The 18,600-nt window shown below is 40.5% G+C and overlaps 1 protein-coding gene across 3 annotated transcripts in view; it reads left to right on the top strand.

The window, feature by feature from the left end:
* LOC127662726 (connector enhancer of kinase suppressor of ras 1-like) overlaps nucleotides 1–18,600 on the top strand; it is a 51,788-nt gene that overhangs the window by 30,608 nt on the left and 2,580 nt on the right. For all 3 annotated transcript variants that reach the window (XM_052154019.1, XM_052154018.1, XM_052154020.1), the window contains 7 exons: nucleotides 1,110–1,285; nucleotides 9,923–9,996; nucleotides 13,669–13,740; nucleotides 14,521–14,591; nucleotides 17,660–17,733; nucleotides 17,910–18,006; nucleotides 18,206–18,384. In XM_052154019.1, the coding sequence (XP_052009979.1) occupies nucleotides 1,110–1,285; nucleotides 9,923–9,996; nucleotides 13,669–13,740; nucleotides 14,521–14,591; nucleotides 17,660–17,733; nucleotides 17,910–18,006; nucleotides 18,206–18,384 (743 nt within the window). The remainder of the gene's footprint in view (nucleotides 1–1,109; nucleotides 1,286–9,922; nucleotides 9,997–13,668; nucleotides 13,741–14,520; nucleotides 14,592–17,659; nucleotides 17,734–17,909; nucleotides 18,007–18,205; nucleotides 18,385–18,600) is intronic.

Raw genomic sequence — 18,600 nt, 5'->3', positions numbered from 1 at the left:
CACCCTCAATTGCAGACCAGGGCAAACTGCATGCCCACGGGATGATTTATCATGAAAGTTTTTTATTAGATCTTTCATTTCATCACTGAACCCCAAGTTGCTCCCAATGGCAGGCTAGCACCTTGCAAGACAGCTCTGCCGTCATTGGTGTGTGAATGTGTGTGTGAATTGGTGAATGAGACGCAGTGTAAAGCGTTTTGAATACCGCTAAGGTTAAAAAGGCGCTATATAAGTGCAGACCATTTACCATTTATCTGGCTTTGGAACCTACCGCGCATCTACAAGCTTTTAAAATGCGCAGGGTTGCCAGATAATATATGCAACACCCTAATCAAAGATTTAGACTTGCACAAATGGGAAATATTTCGCCTTATGTCATACTTAATTTATGCAATCTGGCAATCATGCATGTGAGTGTGCATGCTCTCCTCTTCGGAGAAAAACCTTAAAGTGCTCAATAGTGCAATATTATGCTCAAACAAAAGTGTGATGGAGCCACTCCGCGTCCATTCGTGATGTTGCGTCTGCTTATTAGTGCCAAGTCTTCAAGCAAACCTTTTAATTGATGAACTTCAGTAAATTCCCAATAGATCTTCTCATCTGCATTCGCACGCAGATGGGACACATGAGGAAATCCAAGTGAGAGAGGAAAATGTTTGTTCTTTGTGTTATTTGTAAAATGCTGAAGTCCCTCACACCTGTATGTGAATGTTACTCTGGCAGTAATCATTTATCTGCGTTATGCAGCCTGTTTTATTCAGTTTTATGCTGAATGCGATGCCAAATAAACCATTTTCAGAAGCAGCATCAGTGATTTTGATCTAAAACCGGGCCTGCACCCAACTCTCATTACTGTTGTTTCAAAACCTATGAATGTTCCTCCATCGAGCACAAAAGGAGATGTTTGGCAAAACGTTAGCCTCAATTACCATTCACTTTTATAGCGTTTTTGATTTTTCAACATTGAAAGTGAATGGTGACTAAATCTAACATCCCTTTGAGGGGGAGAGTGAGCAAATGATTACAGAATTTTCTTTTTATGAGTGAACGATCCCCTTAACAATTGCAAAATGATGACTTCTATAACCTGATCTCTCTGCATACTCAAGGAACACGAACAGCAATGAGCCGAAGGAGGGTGTCCTGCCGAGAGCTTGGCCGTCCAGACTGTGATGGCTGGCTCTGGAAAAAGAGAAAAGAAGCAAATGTCTTCATGACCCAGAAATGGCAGAGATTTTGGTTTGTCCTAAAAGGTCCAACACTGTATTGGTATAACAGTCAACAGGTTAGTACAAGTTTACTTAATTTTTTTTTGGGCATAATATAGGAAAATTAACCAATAGCACAGCTTAGATTAATTTAGCAGAATGTTTTTGTGGGTACATCTTTTAATTTAAGTGTTTTAAATGAGTCTCACCTGGCGAAGTTTACACTGCTGTGACACTTGCGGTTGAAGCATTAAAGAATCTCCAGACCACCTCAAAAGGTTGCAGGCTCTGTATTAGATGCTTGAAGTGTAGACAGCTCTGTTCATTTTAAGGGGAACAATGTGTTTGCAGCGTAAATCATTTGTCAGGTGTAAACATAGTTTTAGATAGCAGTCTGGATATGTGTAATAATGTACATAATTATTTAAATATGCTCAACCCTCTTTAAATCAACATTTTGTACAATATCATTTCTATAAGTACAGTATTTCCTGTATCATGCTAAGAGTGAATGTAGTGTTAGGGGTGTAACAGTTGTGACCCAGACCAGATATGGAGAAAGAAAACCAGGAGTCAAGAAGTTCAATCAAAGAATCCAAAATTGACTGAAGAATAGTTTGCAGTGAAATTGGTAGAGCCAGCGGCAAAGTCTCACGAGGAGATCGAAAGCTAACTCGTACATTACACAAAATCTTACATCAATTATACCATTTGCAAGGACGTACATTCTATTATTTAACTCCTGATTGGCTAAAAGAACATAAAGTCACAACATATAGATGGCTATGGCCTATCAACATTAATCAGCGCAATTGTCGTCTGGGCCCGAGATTTACGTCTGAAGTGACCTCGCAGATGGTCGCGGGGCGTCTTCGAGTCAGCCTGGTGTGCATCCCTGGGTGCAAAACCTAGGTAGAAGGTCAAACGCACACACAAAACACTGACGAACGACAGCTCTTCTCTGGGCACAAGTCAGCCAGAGCACACATTATCAGGCCATTTGAACCAAAACAGAGAGATAAAATATTTACTCCTCGGGCAGAGGAGAGGGGTAGAAATAACATACCTTTCTTCCCTAAAGAAATAATAAGAGAAAATCACACTTCTACTATTCAGGTAGTATTGCATAGGATTTTAAACCATATACTTAATCATAGAAAAGTAAGGATCAAACACAGAACATATGTTTAACATTCTCCCTGCCCCTTCTCATCACAGCTAAGCTTATCCCCAAAGGACCTTCAGACTACGGGCAGGACAGAGAGAGAGACTCTGGAATGTTCCTTAAAAGACACTAGTTAACATTCCAACACACATAAGATTCAAAGTATATTTCAGTTATGCATAAGAAAATAGAATTGATTATGTGATCATGCATATAGTTAATTCATCACTTTATTAAAGAAGTTAAGCAACAGAATATAGATATATGTTGATATAAAAGGATATATATATGTATTGCTATATCTGAAGAGCCAAGGGATTTTGACCCTCACCCTTCAGTCCCCCGTTTTAGACCAATGTGGGGTCCAATACCGCCACGTCTGGTCTACCAAGTGAGGTCACTACGGAAGGTGGAGTGGTAATGCATGCTTCCCTGACGGGTCACACTTGTCTCTTCGCCTCATTGCGGACATGCTGGATACTACAAATTCCCAGTCCCCACGCAAAGGCTCTCCCACCTTCCACTCACAACAGGGCATGGATGTTATCCTTCTTAAGTTTCTCTTCCAAGCGTGTCGTCAGTTTTCTCAGTCGGTTCTCCTCCTCGGAAGGGTTCAAGTTACTGCAAGCAGACCTGCATACATAAGAAAAACAGAAAGAACACACATCCACACACACAGACAGAGGACACCCACTCCCCATCCACCGACCTTTTTGCATAATGAGGGTAGTATCGGGATAATTTGGGGAGTGACCAAGCCAATAGGTCACTGTCTCATTTCCGTCCAGACGATAACAACGATCATTTACCTTTTGGTACATAGTCGGAATTAAATTTAGACCCTCAGTTGAATTTAGACATGGGTATTGTGCCCATGATGGACTGTTATCGATCTCCTCGCAATCCCAATGTGTTGAAAACGCATGGAATCTCCCTGTCCAAATTGAAATTTGAATCCACATCAAAAATGATAAAGCGATCAGAATTAAAAATACCAACGAGAGCGGAAGTACCAATCGGATGAAAGCTCGTTTCACTTTCAGTCGTCTCTCACTACGCACTTCTTCTTGAAGAATTAGCAGCTTCAGTATGTCGTCGGATTCAGCCATCTGTAATGATAAAACATTTGTTCTAGAATTCTAGAATTTTAACATACACGATAGACATTTAATGATCCCGAGGTAGTAAGTTGTTACACTTTTCAAGTGGTTTCACCTGTGACCAATGTCTCCATACTGTACCCAAAACCCCCCTGTCCAGTAGAACAGAGGTGTTAGTGGTCAATACCACCTGATAAGGCCCATCAAATTTCGGATCTAAGGGGGAAACTATCTCCCACTGTAACATCACATTGTCACCTATTTCAGGCAAAGCAGGCATGTCTTTTTGCTCAACATTATCTCGATCTGCTTGTCGTGTGCTAACACTAACCCGTGTGTCTCGCAGACTGTCATCCAAAGCTTTCAGATAATTTTGTAAAGCGTCTTTCAAAGGCCCGGATGGTCCCTCATGTTGCAAGGGGGCATCCCAGGGCAGCCGCATGTAGCGACCTGTCATTACCTCAAAAGGGCTGAGCTGTGTAGTCTTGTTAGGGCTGGCTCTCATGCTTAACAAAATCGCTGGGACAGCCGCATGCCACCCTTTCCCCCACTCCAACAATCTCTTTCTCAATGAAGTTTTACGCGTACGATTAGTGCGTTCAATAGATCCGCTAGATTGGGGCCTAAATGGAATGTGAAAGTGTTGCCTCTCCCCCATCAACTTCATGACATTTTTCATCACCTTCCCAGTAAAATGTGTACCCTGATCTGAATCAATTTGTAAGGGCAAATCCCATCTTGGGAAAACTTCATTCAACATAATCTTGGCGGTTGCATCTGCGGTGCAGTTTCTCAGTGGAAATGCCTCAACCCATCTGGAAAACAGATCAACAATCATTAGAATGTATGTAAAACCTCCACTAGGGGGCAGTGGACCTATGAAATCAATTTGGAGGTGTGTCCACGGCCCTTGAGGTCGAGGGGCATGTCCTAAGGGAATTTTCAGCTTAGAAGAAGAATTAACCGTTAGGCATACTAGACATCTCTTACAAAAATCATTGCAAGAAGCCCTCAGTCGTGGCCACCACCAGGTTTTGGAAATCATTGCATGTAGTTTTTCAGGACCTGCATGTGCCAAACCATGATACAAAGACATTAGTTCAGTTCTAGCAGAAACAGGACAAACAAAACGCTCATGAAATTTCCACAGTCCTTCTGCATTTTTCTGAGCTCCTAATTTTGTCCATTGTTCTATCTCTTCAGGGTCATCCTCATCAGAGTTTAAAAATGTCTCTGGGGGTCTCACTCTCCTGAGGAGCAAGAGCCATAACACTCACGCAAGTCTCAGTCCGTGTTGCAGCCTCTCTGGCAGCTGTGTCAGCAGCTCGGTTTCCTGTGGCCTCAGGAGAATTGTCCGTTGCATGTCCAGTGACTTTGATAACTGCTCCTGTTGCAGGAAGATCACAGGCATTCATAAGTTCTTTTACCTGCTGTTGATGAGAGATCGGCAGACCGGCAGTGGTTAGAAATCCTCTGCGTCTCCACACAGGGCCGAAGTCATGAACAGCACCATATGCATAACGGCTGTCAGTGTAAACATTGACTCGTTTCCCCTGACCATACTGCAATGCTCGTGTCAATGCGACCAGCTCGGCCACTTGAGCCCCTCCTCCTGAAAGAGAACCACAGTCAACAGTTTCACCATGTTCATTTACAACAGCCCAGCCAGTGAAGCGTTTTCCCTGTTCATGAAAGCTGGAACCATCCACGAACAACTTCATGGCATCAGAAAGTGGTTCAGATTGAAGAGGGCTCTGGCTGTCCGTCTCGATCAGTCGGGCACAGTTGTGTGCAGTTCCTTCTTCTGGAAGCAAGGATGCAGGGTTTCAATGTCAATATTTATATCCACATTTTTGCTCAAGAGAGTGGCCTCCCATTTAGCTCGTCTTTGATTAGAAATAGAGCCTAAACAAGTGTTTGTTAACAGTTTCAGAATCTGGTGTCTAGTGTGCAGTATCACCTTCTGATGAGTCACAATGTCCTCTGTAATCTTTACAGCCCATTCTGCACAGTCGCATATCAACAGGCACGGATGCTGTCCTGCCATTGAAACAGGAATAGGAGCAGAATAATATCCTACCATCCCATAGGAGTTTCTTCCTGGAACCCTTTGACACAGGGCCGCTGAATAGGATCGAGTTCCCACCCATGTCCATAGATGGAACGGCCTGCTGGCATCGGCATGACGTAATGCTGGGGAGGAAACAAGAGTTTCTTTGATACTCACAAATGCCTCCTCCATCTCCTCAGTCCAGTCGATCAGCTCCGATCCAGGTTTTCCTCCTTTCAGCGCCTCTGTGAGTGGTTTAGAAAGTTCAGTGTATTCAGAAACATACTGGCGGCAATAATTCAAAAGACCCATTACTTGCCTTAGACCAGTAACCGTGTTTGGTTTTGGAAGTTCAATGATAGCTTTAACTCGTTCAGGAGTGATGCGTCCGCCATGCACACCCACAATTTGCCCCAAATAAGTCACTTCAGGCAGTGCTAGCTGTGCTTTCTTCAAGTTCACTTTGAATCCCCCGTTTTGGAGGGCATTCAAAACAGTCTGTACAGCAGTCAAATGTTTGAACTTGGTTGGACTAGCAATTAAAATGTCATCCACATATTGTAGAACAACAGATCCGTCATATTCAAGTTGTTTTCTTACCGGATCAATGAAGGATGCTAGTACCTGATGAAACAGTGTGGGTGAGTTGCAGAAACCTTGTGGCAAACGACTCCATGTCCATTGGCGACCCCTGCTGGTGAAAGCAAATCTGCCTTGGTCCTCCTTGGCTAGGGGACAAGTCCAAAAACCGTTAGAAATGTCTAAAGCAGTAAAAAGACAATGTTCAGATCCTATCTCATGAAAGATAGTTGCGGGGTTGGCCACCAGAGGGTGCATTTTCTCAGACACTGCATTCAGAGAAGTGTAATCAATAGTCAAACGCCAGCTCCCATCCGGCTTTTTGACAGGCCACATAGGAGAGTTAGTGGGAGAGAAGAAGGGAATCACAATCCCCGTTTGCATAGTTCATCAACAACCGTGTCAGCCCCCTGTCGAGCTTCATTTTTCAAAGGATATTGTCTTTTGGCTTCATGCAAAGGACCTGGGATGCTCAGTGGCTGAATCTGTGCTAAACCACAATCATATTTATCTTTTGCCCATACCTCAGGAAATTTGGAAATTATAAATTTCCACTCAGAGCGAGTTTCAGTTAACCTAGCAGGTTCAGCCACTGCACATCTCTGCTCATGGTGGGGGCCACTCTGAGATAAGCGAATTGTTTCATTGCAGCCAAGCACTAGCTTATCTTGAGAAAGCAAAACATCAGCTTCGAGTTCTTTCAGAATGTCAACACCGATTAGAGTCTCTACAGTATTTTTCGCTACCCAAAATTCAGTCCAACAGACTTTTTCAGAGTTAGAAATGATTAGAGGGATAGGAACAGATTTATGATATACCTTTGTGCCATTTAGACCTTCTATGTACAAAGTTTCAGAAGTGATCTCAAAATCGAGATCTGTAATTGATACAGTCGCGCCCGTGTCAATCAAAATAAGTCATTGCCGGCCTCCTTCACACTCATCATCGGCTAGCTGGAATACAAAATGAAATGTTAAGAAGATTGCTAGAGACTGATCACCTCAGACCACATTCATCTTCATTGTGTCTTTTTTCTCAGTGAAAGTGAATGGTGACCGAAACTGAACGCTCTGCCATACATCTCCCCAAACCTGCTACCTGAATTAGTTAAATTAGAATTTTAATTCAGCAGCTGTTTTTAGATTAATCACTGATCCAAATCACATTTTGACATAAATGCTCCTATATTTTTGCTGTGTTTCACGCCTGCATTTATTTAGCCCAATCTGTTGCTTTAATGCATTCTCTCACACAGGGGCCCACATCTGCTCACAGCAGACCACATTCATTTTCATTGTGGTTTTTTTTTTCAATGAAAGTGAATGGTGACTGAGACTGAATGCTGTTTGGCCTTGATCGCTGATAAAGTGTCTCAGTGTTCCCTGCTATCAAAGTAGAACTGCATTTGTTTTTCTGTCAGGCAAGCTGAGAGCACACACACATATTCTGCTTTTTCACAAACAGCCTCGAAACCCTCACTCAAACTACACAGATCACAGCCGACTTCCTGCCCAATAATTTTTGCCACTCTATCACGCTGGGCAATCAAACTAGACCATCCGTCCATCACATTTGGATGGACGGATCAACCTTTTCATGGTTTAACGGTATACCACCCAGTTTACAAATCCATGAATAGGCAAACACGGATAGATATTTGGCCCTATCAGCGTCTTTTTCGTTCTGCAGCCTAAATATAACACTTATCTTAAATACACCCTTTGTTTAAAATTCAATAACTTATTTGACTTCAGTTTAACGCAATACACTCAAAGCTTTATTGTTTGTCCAGATAATGTGATTTCCCAAATACAATTCAATCGCTTTAAAGTGATCACTCCTTTTATAATCTAAATATTCTTACTCATCACTTTGATATAAAAGGAGTGATGATCTGACACATGTCCATTCAACAGCTGCTCCCTCTCAGTTTAGTTAATCTTACATCAGGCTTCATTCATGACATGAAAAGAACAGCCCAAGAATAAACATTGTCCAGTCCGCTAAGGGTTAACCTTTTGATTTCATGCACATTTCTTCAATTTGAGCTCGTCAGAGCAGAGCTGTTTACAGCGTGTGCCCTGCTCGTTTTGGTCAGAACTACTCAGAAAATTCCCTTTATCAGACATTTTTCTTGGTCACAGTTGAAAATCACTACCGAAAAGATTTTAGCAGCAAATATTTTACGCGGATAAATTAACTATAGCAGCAACAATACTGGATTTCTACCAATTTCACCACAAAGTATTCTTCACAAACATCCTGGTCACATATACTGATCCATACCAATTAGGGTCACAATTTATTTACTTACTTGGGACCGCTCCTGATGCATCCCTGGCAAAACAATCCCTACTGTATTGTATTTTATTTTATAACTAATATCTGAATCCCTAACTGCCTGATTCACTAAGCTCGGGGTACCCCTATCTGAGGTGGAAGAGACTGAGCGGGTTTACGGTGCCACTGGACCTCCCGTCCAGGGACGCACTCTGCCGGGGTGGTGCTTCACCCATGCCCACCTGGGCCCCCTCACAGAGCACGTTTCACTTGCGCTGTTTGCTGTTGCCCCTTAAACAGCTCTCTCAGCGACTTCTCTTCACACGCCTCGGAGTGAAGCTCTCCCGCTCCCCTTCAAAACCTCTTCCAGTCAGACAGCCCTAACAATTAATAAAAGCTTCCTACCTTGTTTGCTTGATTTGCCAGAGATGTCACCACGGAGTGATTGCCCGCATCCTCCACCAAACTGTTAGGGGTGTAACAGTTGTGACCCAGACCAGATATGGAGAAAGAAAACCAGGAGTCAAGAAGTTCAATCAAAGAATCCAAAATTTACTGAAGAATAGTTTGCAGTGAAATTGGTAGAGCCAGCGGCAAAGTCTCACGAGGAGATCGAAAGCTAACTCGTACATTACACAAAATCTTACATCAATTATACCATTTGCAAGGACGTACATTCTATTATTTAACTCCTGATTGGCTAAAAGAACATAAAGTCACAACATATAGATGGCTATGGCCTATCAACATTAATCAGCGCAATTGTCGTCTGGGCCCGAGATTTACGTCTGAAGTGACCTCGCAGATGGTCGCGGGGCGTCTTCGAGTCGGCCTGGTGTGCATCCCTGGGTGCAAAACCTAGGTAGAAGGTCAAACGCACACACAAAACACTGACGAACGACAGCTCTTCTCTGGGCACAAGTCAGCCAGAGCACACATTATCAGGCCATTTGAACCAAAACAGAGAGATAAAATATTTACTCCTCGGGCAGAGGAGAGGGGTAGAAATAACATACCTTTCTTCCCTAAAGAAATAATAAGAGAAAATCACACTTCTACTATTCAGGTAGTATTGCATAGGACTTTAAACCATATACTTAATCATAGAAAAGTAAGGATCAAACACAGAACATATGTTTAACATTCTCCCTGCCCCCTCTCATCACAGATAAGCTTATCCCCAAAGGACCTTCAGACTACGGGCAGGACAGAGAGAGACTCTGGAATGTTCCTTAAAAGACACTAGTTAACATTCCAACACACATAAGATTCAAAGTATATTTCAGTTATGCATAAGAAAATAGAATTGATTATGTGATCATGCATATAGTTAATTCATCACTTTATTAAAGAAGTTAAGCAACAGAATATAGATAGATATTGATATAAAAGGATATATATATGTATTGATATATCTGAAGAGCCAAGGGATTTTGACCCTCACACTTCAGTAGAAACTATCCAATGCTTGATAGTTTGAAACAAAATCTGTTGACATAGTTTTACTTAATGAAAGAATCCCATCCATGTTGTTATCCAGGAGGAGAAGGCTGAGGGGTTACTCAAGATCGGCAGCTACAATATTGAGAGTGCAGGAGAGCACAAGAGGAAGTAGTGAGTATCTTCTGCCTTACAGTAAACACAACACACATTTTGCTGACACTGGTAAGCCATGCATTACTCACAGTTAAATAAATATTCTGGGTTTAAGCTCAATCGACAGCATTTGTGGCATAATGTTGATTACCACAAAACAATTTCAACTCGTACCTTCTTTAAAAAAAATATAGGATATATCTGTGTTACAGTGAAGCACTTACAGTATAAGTGAATGAGACAAATCTGTAAACATTCAAATACATCTTGTTTCAAAGGTATAACCACAAGAAGTAAACATTGTGTAAACATGATTTTAATGTGATAAAATCACTTACAAACCTTTGGATATAACCTAAAAGTTATATCCAATTTTACAAATATTTTGCCATGATAATGTAACGTCGGTTATAAATAACTAGACGTTCGTCTGTCTAGAAAAGTAGTCTGCAGCAAAAACAACAATTTAAACTTTACAGCTCAAATAATACAAATAAATGTTTTAACAGAAGAAATAATGTGTGCTTTTATGAAATTATAAGATTCACATTTCTGCCTTTAAACCCTTCAAATATTGGCCCCATTAAATTACTCTAAGTGCCTCACTTTTTGCTTTTTTTTTTTTAAAGAAAAAGGAGTGACAAAATTTTTTTTTGTGGTAATCAACATTATGCCACAAATGCTTCCAATTGAGCTTAACTTGTGTTGAATGTAATGGTTCATTCACCCAAAAATGAAAATTATGTAATTGTTTACTAACCTTCATGTCATTTCAAACCCATATGATGTTATTTATATCTATAGAACATAAAAGTAGAATTGTTGCGAAGCTCTTGCCGTACAATAAGTTTATAGTGACCACCTGTGTAGTCACTAGATCTCGAGTCCGAGTCAATTCTCAAGTCCGATTCCAAATCCAAGTCACCAATATCATGTCCATGTCGAGTCCCCTTTAAGTACAAGTCCGAATAACGAATCCTTGTCTATGTCATAAAATACACTTTTAAATATTAAAGTTACTATAAATGTATATCTATGGTTTACTGTGAAGAATATATGTTAAGTTTTAACTTATTTCAGTATGCCTGTATGATAAAGTCCAACATGTAACTGGTTGATAATTACACATCCTCACATGAGTGGTGGTGGTGTAGTGGTTAAAGCACAGGGCTGTTAATCAAAAGGTCAGAGGTTCTAACCCCACGGCCACCACCATTGTGTCCTTGAGCAATGGTAAGTCGCTTTGGATAAAAGCGTCTGCCAAATGCATAAATGTTTAACACACTTCTAAAGCCTGAGAAATGTAATATTTAAAAATCCTGAGAAATATTATAAAAATTAAAACTTCCATCAGACATGCAGTATGCACCTTTTCTGCTTACATTATTAACCCACATACAGTAATGTAATTTGAATTCAATATCACATTCCATATTCAAACTTAATAATAGCCATTTTCAATTGAACATGTTACTTAAAAGACAATGCAAAGGCATAATTATAGCAGATGTGACATTATTTTTATTCACAAATCCTTTCACAAACAGTAACCTACAGTATGCACTGCAGTGGTGGAGACAGACAGGGTCCCGATCTTCCTGTTAGACCTTACATGGGTCTTGTTCATATTGTTAGATCATATTTGGCCTCATATCCATCACAGAGATTGCACTTTGGAAAATAAAAACATCCGTTTGCGATCAGAGTTTGTGATTTTTTCATGAAAAGTTTAAATATACCAAGAGCAGCTGCGGATCAATTGGGTGTAATTTTCATGCTTATGATGGAAGTTGAGATGAAGACGGGTGTTGGAGTGAACCCAATTGCAGTGCGTTTAATGACAAAATAAAAGCATATACAAAACTACAAAGAAAACACTGAGCACTATTAAAGGCAAAACAAAGATGAATAACATTGGAAAGCAAAACAAATTAGAACAACTACAATAACTAACATATAGGGGATTTAGTGAATGAGGTGTGGCTGATTAGAGTGCTGGTGAACCTGCCAAGAGGGGAAGGGCGGGGGAAACCAATGGGGCAGCCCAATGGTTGGAATGTGGTCCGGCAGCAGGGGAGAAGTATCCAGGAAAGGGGCGGGGGGCCATGGCTCCAGGAAGGGAGCGAGGTCTGGCAGCCAGGGAGGAGGCCTGGGCTGTGGAACAGGGCCCGACAAGGCAATGTGAAATGTTGGAATCTCAGGGGGTGGGGCTGCTGGATACTCGGGGAGCAGAGCCGCAGAAGGCTCAGGGAATGGAGTTTCAGGAGGTGGAGCCTCAGGGGATGGAGCAGTATGCTGCTCAGGGAATGGAACAGGCAGAGCCATAGGAAGCGGAGCCACATGAGTCTCAGGAGGTAGAGAAGCAGGAGGAGAAGCAGACAGAGCCACAGTAGGAGGAGCCGCAGGAGGCTGAGGATCAGAGGGCAAGGCTGCAATAGGCCAAGGATCAGAGGGTGAGGCCGCAGTAGGCCAAGGATCAGAGGTCAGGGCAGCTGGGTGCGCAGAGGTCTCAGGTGTCGGCTCTGGGACGGATGAGGCTCCAAGCCCTGTCAAAATCAAAATGCACTCAAAGCTTGAGTCCAAGTTCGAGTTATTAGTGTTCAAGTCCGAGACAAGTCACGAGTCATTAATTTTGCAACCTGAGTCAAACCTTACGAAAACCGAGAGTTCATGGCCACTGATCATTTTCACATGCAAATGAGCTTTGCAGCAAATTGTCCATTGTTGCTTAAGGTTCGAAGAACTGCAAACTTCAGGCAAACATTTGCAGCAAATCAAAAGCTCATTTGCATGATAAATAACAAGCGGCAAATTTCTGGCAAGTTTGCGGTTAGTTTAGATTTTTTTGTAAGGGGACCTGAGTCCGAGTCCTGGACTCAAGTACAACATCACTGCTGATCATGGGTGTCAAGCCCCAAAAAGGACAAAGAACATCACAAAGGCACTATAAAAAAAAGTCCATAGGACTCAGACACTATATTCCAAGTCTGTGAAGCCATATAGTTTTGTGTGAGGAACAACTTTATTTATTTAACTTAAATTACGGTATGTTCCTTGCACAAATATATTGTATGGATTCAGAAGACTTGTAATATACCACATAAGTATTAGGGAATACAACTGTACTTTTATGATGCTATTTTGGTTCTTTTTGTCCTTTTTGGAGTTTGACAGATGTGGTCACGATGACTTGTTGCATGGCAAGAGCTGCATGATGTCTCTTCAAAAATTTATCCTTCTATGTTCAAGAGTATATCATTAGCATGCAGGTTTGGACTGGCATGAAGGTGAGTAAATAATAACAGAATTTTACATTTTGGGGAAAATATTCCTTTAAAGGAAGTGTCGTGTCTGGACTGAATGACATTAAACTCCTTTCAGTGTGATTGTTGGTGTTCACACTCTTAAAATAAGTCACTATGCTCCTCGGGTCCCAGTGTTTGTGGTTGGCTGTAGGGGTGCGAATATCAGAGGCAAAAGGACAGTTAGTTGGAGATGTGTGAACTACACATTTACACTTTACATTTCTCAGATCTTCCCCCACAGCCCACAAACACAGCACAACCTGCCAACATGCTGATAAATACGTTTTAATTTTTTCATTAAGCTGCTGAAGCATCTGCCCTAAGATTAATGCTTATTGTCATCTCTCTTTCTCTTTGTCTTTCTCTTTTTCTGTTTTTTTCCTAGTGTATTTCAAATGTGTCATCCACGCTTTACAAATTTCTTCTTCGCCGCTGATAATGTAACCGACATGAGCAAGTGAGTGTGGCTCCATATAAACAAATCACATTTTCTCTTCCAGCATTTCTGATCACAAATATTACAGACATACAATCATGATATTATATCTTAGAATGCATTTTACCAAGCATCGATTCGCAAAATGTCACAAGGATTAGATTTTACGGCACACCTGCAGTTTCATCATGTTTCCTCATGCACAAAATAATTGTGCTTTGACCTTTGAATGTAAATAGGTGTTATATGCTATAACATTAGCAGGGTAATAATAGACAGATCAGGTAACTCAGTTTGTCTCTTCTGAAGAGAATTGTGCTATTTTTTTTAACTATATCTGGGCAGGATTGTACAGTTATTCTGTTGCCAAGTTTCACTGAATAATCTCAGACGGCCTCTGTTTAAGGAGCTTTAAAAACCCAGTGCTGAAATGACTCTTAATGACTTTGACCTGTTGAACAACACTTGACCAGAGGAACTGCAGTAAAGCAGTGAGTCAGCAGACATTCAGGGTCAGACATACAGGCATACAGCCATACAGATCTGTCTCCAGCACTAAAAAGGATGTGAATCCCCTCTACCTGTTATCACTCTCTACTACAGCAAACACGCTTGCAGAATTCATTTATTATGTATTTGGGATTGCTCAAAGGTCACCTCTGCCCCCTATTGGTGATAATCTTATACTGAGCAATTACTGTGGACTCCTTAGATTCTATATACAGTAGATTGTAGAAAAATCTGTGTTTTTGACTTTTTCTGTAACTCTATAATTTTCTCTCATTCGTTCTGTCTCAACAGATGGATTAACTGTTTAATCACAGCCATTCAGAAACACAAGAAATATGCCCAAAGTCAAGACAGTGAAGAAGGTAGGGAAATAACACATTTGAGTCACAGTATTTATGATAGCTGGCTCTATGGATTGTAAGGGTGTCAATACACTGTCAAATTAAGGCGGCTCTATGTGGGATCCAAATTCTATTTGAAGATGCACACAAAAAATAATCTTAAGATTTATGCATTTAAATTTCATAACAAAATTCAGTTAAAATATATTGAGTAAACTGTAATGAAATAAATACTAAAATATTTTAAGTCTTATCAGTTTAATTTGGTTAAACATTACACAATTTAATTATTATTTTTGCTTGTAATATTTGTAATATTTTTTTTAATTTAAATACATCATTACATTAAATACATAAAACTCTTACCCCCTAGACCCAGAGGCAGCTTTTATGCAGCTTTGGTTCTGTGTAAATCAAATGCACTTAAAGTTGCACTCAGTGTTTTTTTCCTCATTAAATAGTTTACTCCTGAAAGAAATGAATTGTAATTGTGAAACATGTGTAAAATCATGAGCACTCAAATGAGATTTCAGTAACCTAATAAAAGTTGTATTCTACATGGAGATGGTCCCCTCATGGGGTCTGCCATGTTAAGATCACATGACCAGCTGAATACTACTCGCTTAATTTCAGTAACAGCCCTGTTATTGGACACTTTCACTTGTGGATTAAATGAATCACGGCTGACTGTGAAAAGTGAATTTCTACAATGCTGTCAGAAACTGAAAACTATTGCATTTGAATGATGCTGCCTTCACACCGCTAGGTGTCAGTGTAAGTCTAAAATGACATAAACACCAGAATTACTGAGTGCACCATACATTTGTTTTCTGTGGCCTGTGCATGAGAATCAGCTTTTGAGTGTGTGATTCATTGTTTTAGTGATTTCATTGTATACAGTGGGTACGGAAAGTATTCAGACCCCCTTAAATTTTTCACTCTTTGTTATATTGCAGCCATTTGCTAAAATCATTTAAGTTCATTTTTTTTTCCTCATTATTGTACACACAGCACCCCATATTGACAGAAAAACACAGAATTGTTGACATTTTTGCACATTTATTAAAAAAGAAAAACTGAAATATCACATGGTCCTAAGTATTCAGACCCACAGCAAATTATGAGTGTCACAGCAAATTCCCTTTGCTGTGACACTCATATATTTAACTCAGGTGCTGTCCATTTCTTCTGATCATCCTTGAGATGGTTCTACACCTTCAATTGAGTCCAGCTGTGTTTGATTATACTGATTGGACTTGATTAGGAAAGCCACACACCTGTCTATATAAGACCTTACAGCTCACAGTGCATGTCAGAGCAAATGAGAATCATGAGGTCAAAGGAACTGCCTGAAGAGCTCAGAGACAGAATTGTGGCAAGGCACAGATCTGGCCAAGGTTACAAAAAAAATTCTGCTGCCCATAAGGTTCATAAGAGCACAGTGGCCTCCATAATCCTTAAATGGAAGACGTTTGGGACGACCAGAACCCTTCCTAGAGCTGGCTGTCCGGCCAAACTGAGCTATCGGGGGAGAAGAGCCTTGGTGAGAGAGGTAAAGAAGAACCCAAAGATCACTGTGGCTGAGCTCCAGAGATGCAGTCGGGAGATGGGAGAAAGTTGTAGTAAGTCAACCATCACTGCAGCCATCCACCAGTCGGGGCTTTATGGCAGAGTGGCCCGACGGAAGCCTCTCCTCAGTGCAAAACACATGAAAGCCTGCATGGAGTTTGCTAAAAAACACCTGAAGGACTCCAAGATGGTGATAAATAAGATTCTCTGGTCTGATGAGACCAAGATAGAACTTTTGGCCTTAATTCTAAGCGGTATGTGTGGAGAAAACCAGGCACTGCTCATCACCTGTCCAATACAGTCTCAACAGTGAAGCATGGTGGTGGCAGCATCATGCTGTGGGGGTGTTTTTCAGCTGCAGGGACAGGACGACTGGTTGCAATCGAGGGAAAGATGAATGCGGCCAAGTACAGGGATATCCTGGACGAAAACCTTCTCCAGAGTGCTCTGGACCTCAGACTGGGTCGAAGGTTCACCTTCTAACAAGACAATGACCCTAAGCACACCGCTAAAATAACGAAGGTGTGGCTTCACAATAACTCCGTGACTGTTCTTGAATGGCCCAGCCAGAGCCCTGACTTAAACCCAATTGAGCATCTCTGGAGAGACCTGAAAATGGCTGTCCACCAACGTTTACCATCCAACCTGACAGAACTGGAGAGGATCTGCAAGGAGGAATGGCAGAGGATACCCAAATCCAGATGTGAAAAACTTGTTGCATCTTTCCCAAAAAGACTCATGGCTGTATTAGATCAAAAGGGTGCTTCTACTAAATACTGAACAAAGGGTCTGAATACTTAGGACCATGTGATATTTCAGTTTTTCTTTTTTAATAAATGTGCAAAAATGTCAACAATTCTGTGTTTTTCTGTCAGTATGGGGTGCTGTGTGTACAATAATGAGGAAAAAAAATGAACTTAAATGATTTTAGCAAATGGCTGCAATATAACAAAGAGTGAAAATTTAAGGGGGTCTGAATACTTTCCGTACCCACTGTATATGCAATTATGCCACCTCTGTTCTGCAATGTCTGTGTAATTTCAAATTTCAGTTCAAAGTGGGGAATTTAACAACACTCAGTGGTGAGTTTAATGACACTCAGCTGTAAATGTAATAATTCATAGCTGTCATTTTCATGACGCTCATTGGTGAATTTTATAACAACAACAACAACAACTACTACGGAAGTAGTAAAAAATGTGCAGGACAAGAAAAGGCAAATTTTTCCAAAGTGAATGTTAGGATAGAGAAAGAGCAAGAATAGACATTTTCTTTAGGATTCCTAATTGGTAAACAATAGTTCTAAAATGTTAAAATGCTCATTGTTTTTTTGTTAAACAAAAACTATTTGTTGGCTAGTTGTTAACTATTTAAGCATGTCATGCTTACTCTACAGTCAGTCCTTTTTAAAGGAAACAACTCCGATTTAAACAAATAAAATAATAATAATTAATAAACACAGACTATTAAGGTTGTTTTGATTTATGTTCATGTTAATTGATGTTCATTTCTATTGTCAGACTGTTACAGTGAAACAGAATCAGAGGAGGAAACTTCTCGTTCACCTCACCCTCACCGCAAGAAGCTTGTTACAGTAAGGATAAACACACACACATATGCATAGACTCACATGTAAAGCCCTCATATGTTCATGCACAAAAACAGAAGAGAACTAACCTACATAAACTAACCATAAATGGGTGTGTACTTCTATTTATTTTTTTAAACAAAAAAATGTTTTACAGAATTTTTCTATTTATTGTGTCATAGAAAACTCAATCAAACACGCTCCCTCAAACAAAGGGTAAGAAAACGGCAGCATCAGAGCCAATGACCATTTCACAAGCAGGGGGCAGTAAAGTTGCAGGTAAGATGGTATAATGTAGCATAACTGATGTTGAGGACTCTATTAGCCTCTTTAGATCTTGTATCCTTAAATTCATACAGCCATTGGAGAGTTGTTTTAATTACACTGACATTTATGAAGATACAACACGTTTTAAACTTTTAAAAACAAACTTGATCATTACACTATAGAGCTCTCTCTTTCCTTCTCTCTCTCTAAGGAAGAGTAGATGAGATGGATGAAATGTTTCATAGCCTGAAGAAAGGAGGAGTGTCTCTGATTGGTCAGAATCAGCCAATGACTCACGACCAGCTCCGAAAGTCCTTCATCAGACGCAACAAAAACCCTGTCATCAATGATAAAATACACACACTTCGTGCACTCCAGAGCACACTCAAGGTCAGGCATTCACACACACCAAATGCACACAAACACACATAGTCACAAGTAAAGCATACAGTGGTCTCCAAAATGTTTAGACACTTATGCTACACTTAAAAATGTATGCATGTTATTGCTTTATATTGTTTTTTTATTAAATTTGTTTTAAGACAGCGCTAGCACACTTTTCAAACAAAAATGTTACAAAAATAAATATGGTAGGTTTGAAATTAT

The sequence above is a fragment of the Xyrauchen texanus genome, chromosome 22 (assembly GCF_025860055.1).
Source record: "Xyrauchen texanus isolate HMW12.3.18 chromosome 22, RBS_HiC_50CHRs, whole genome shotgun sequence".
NCBI lineage: Eukaryota > Metazoa > Chordata > Actinopteri > Cypriniformes > Catostomidae > Xyrauchen > Xyrauchen texanus.
This window is presented reverse-complemented; position numbering and strand designations above follow the sequence as displayed.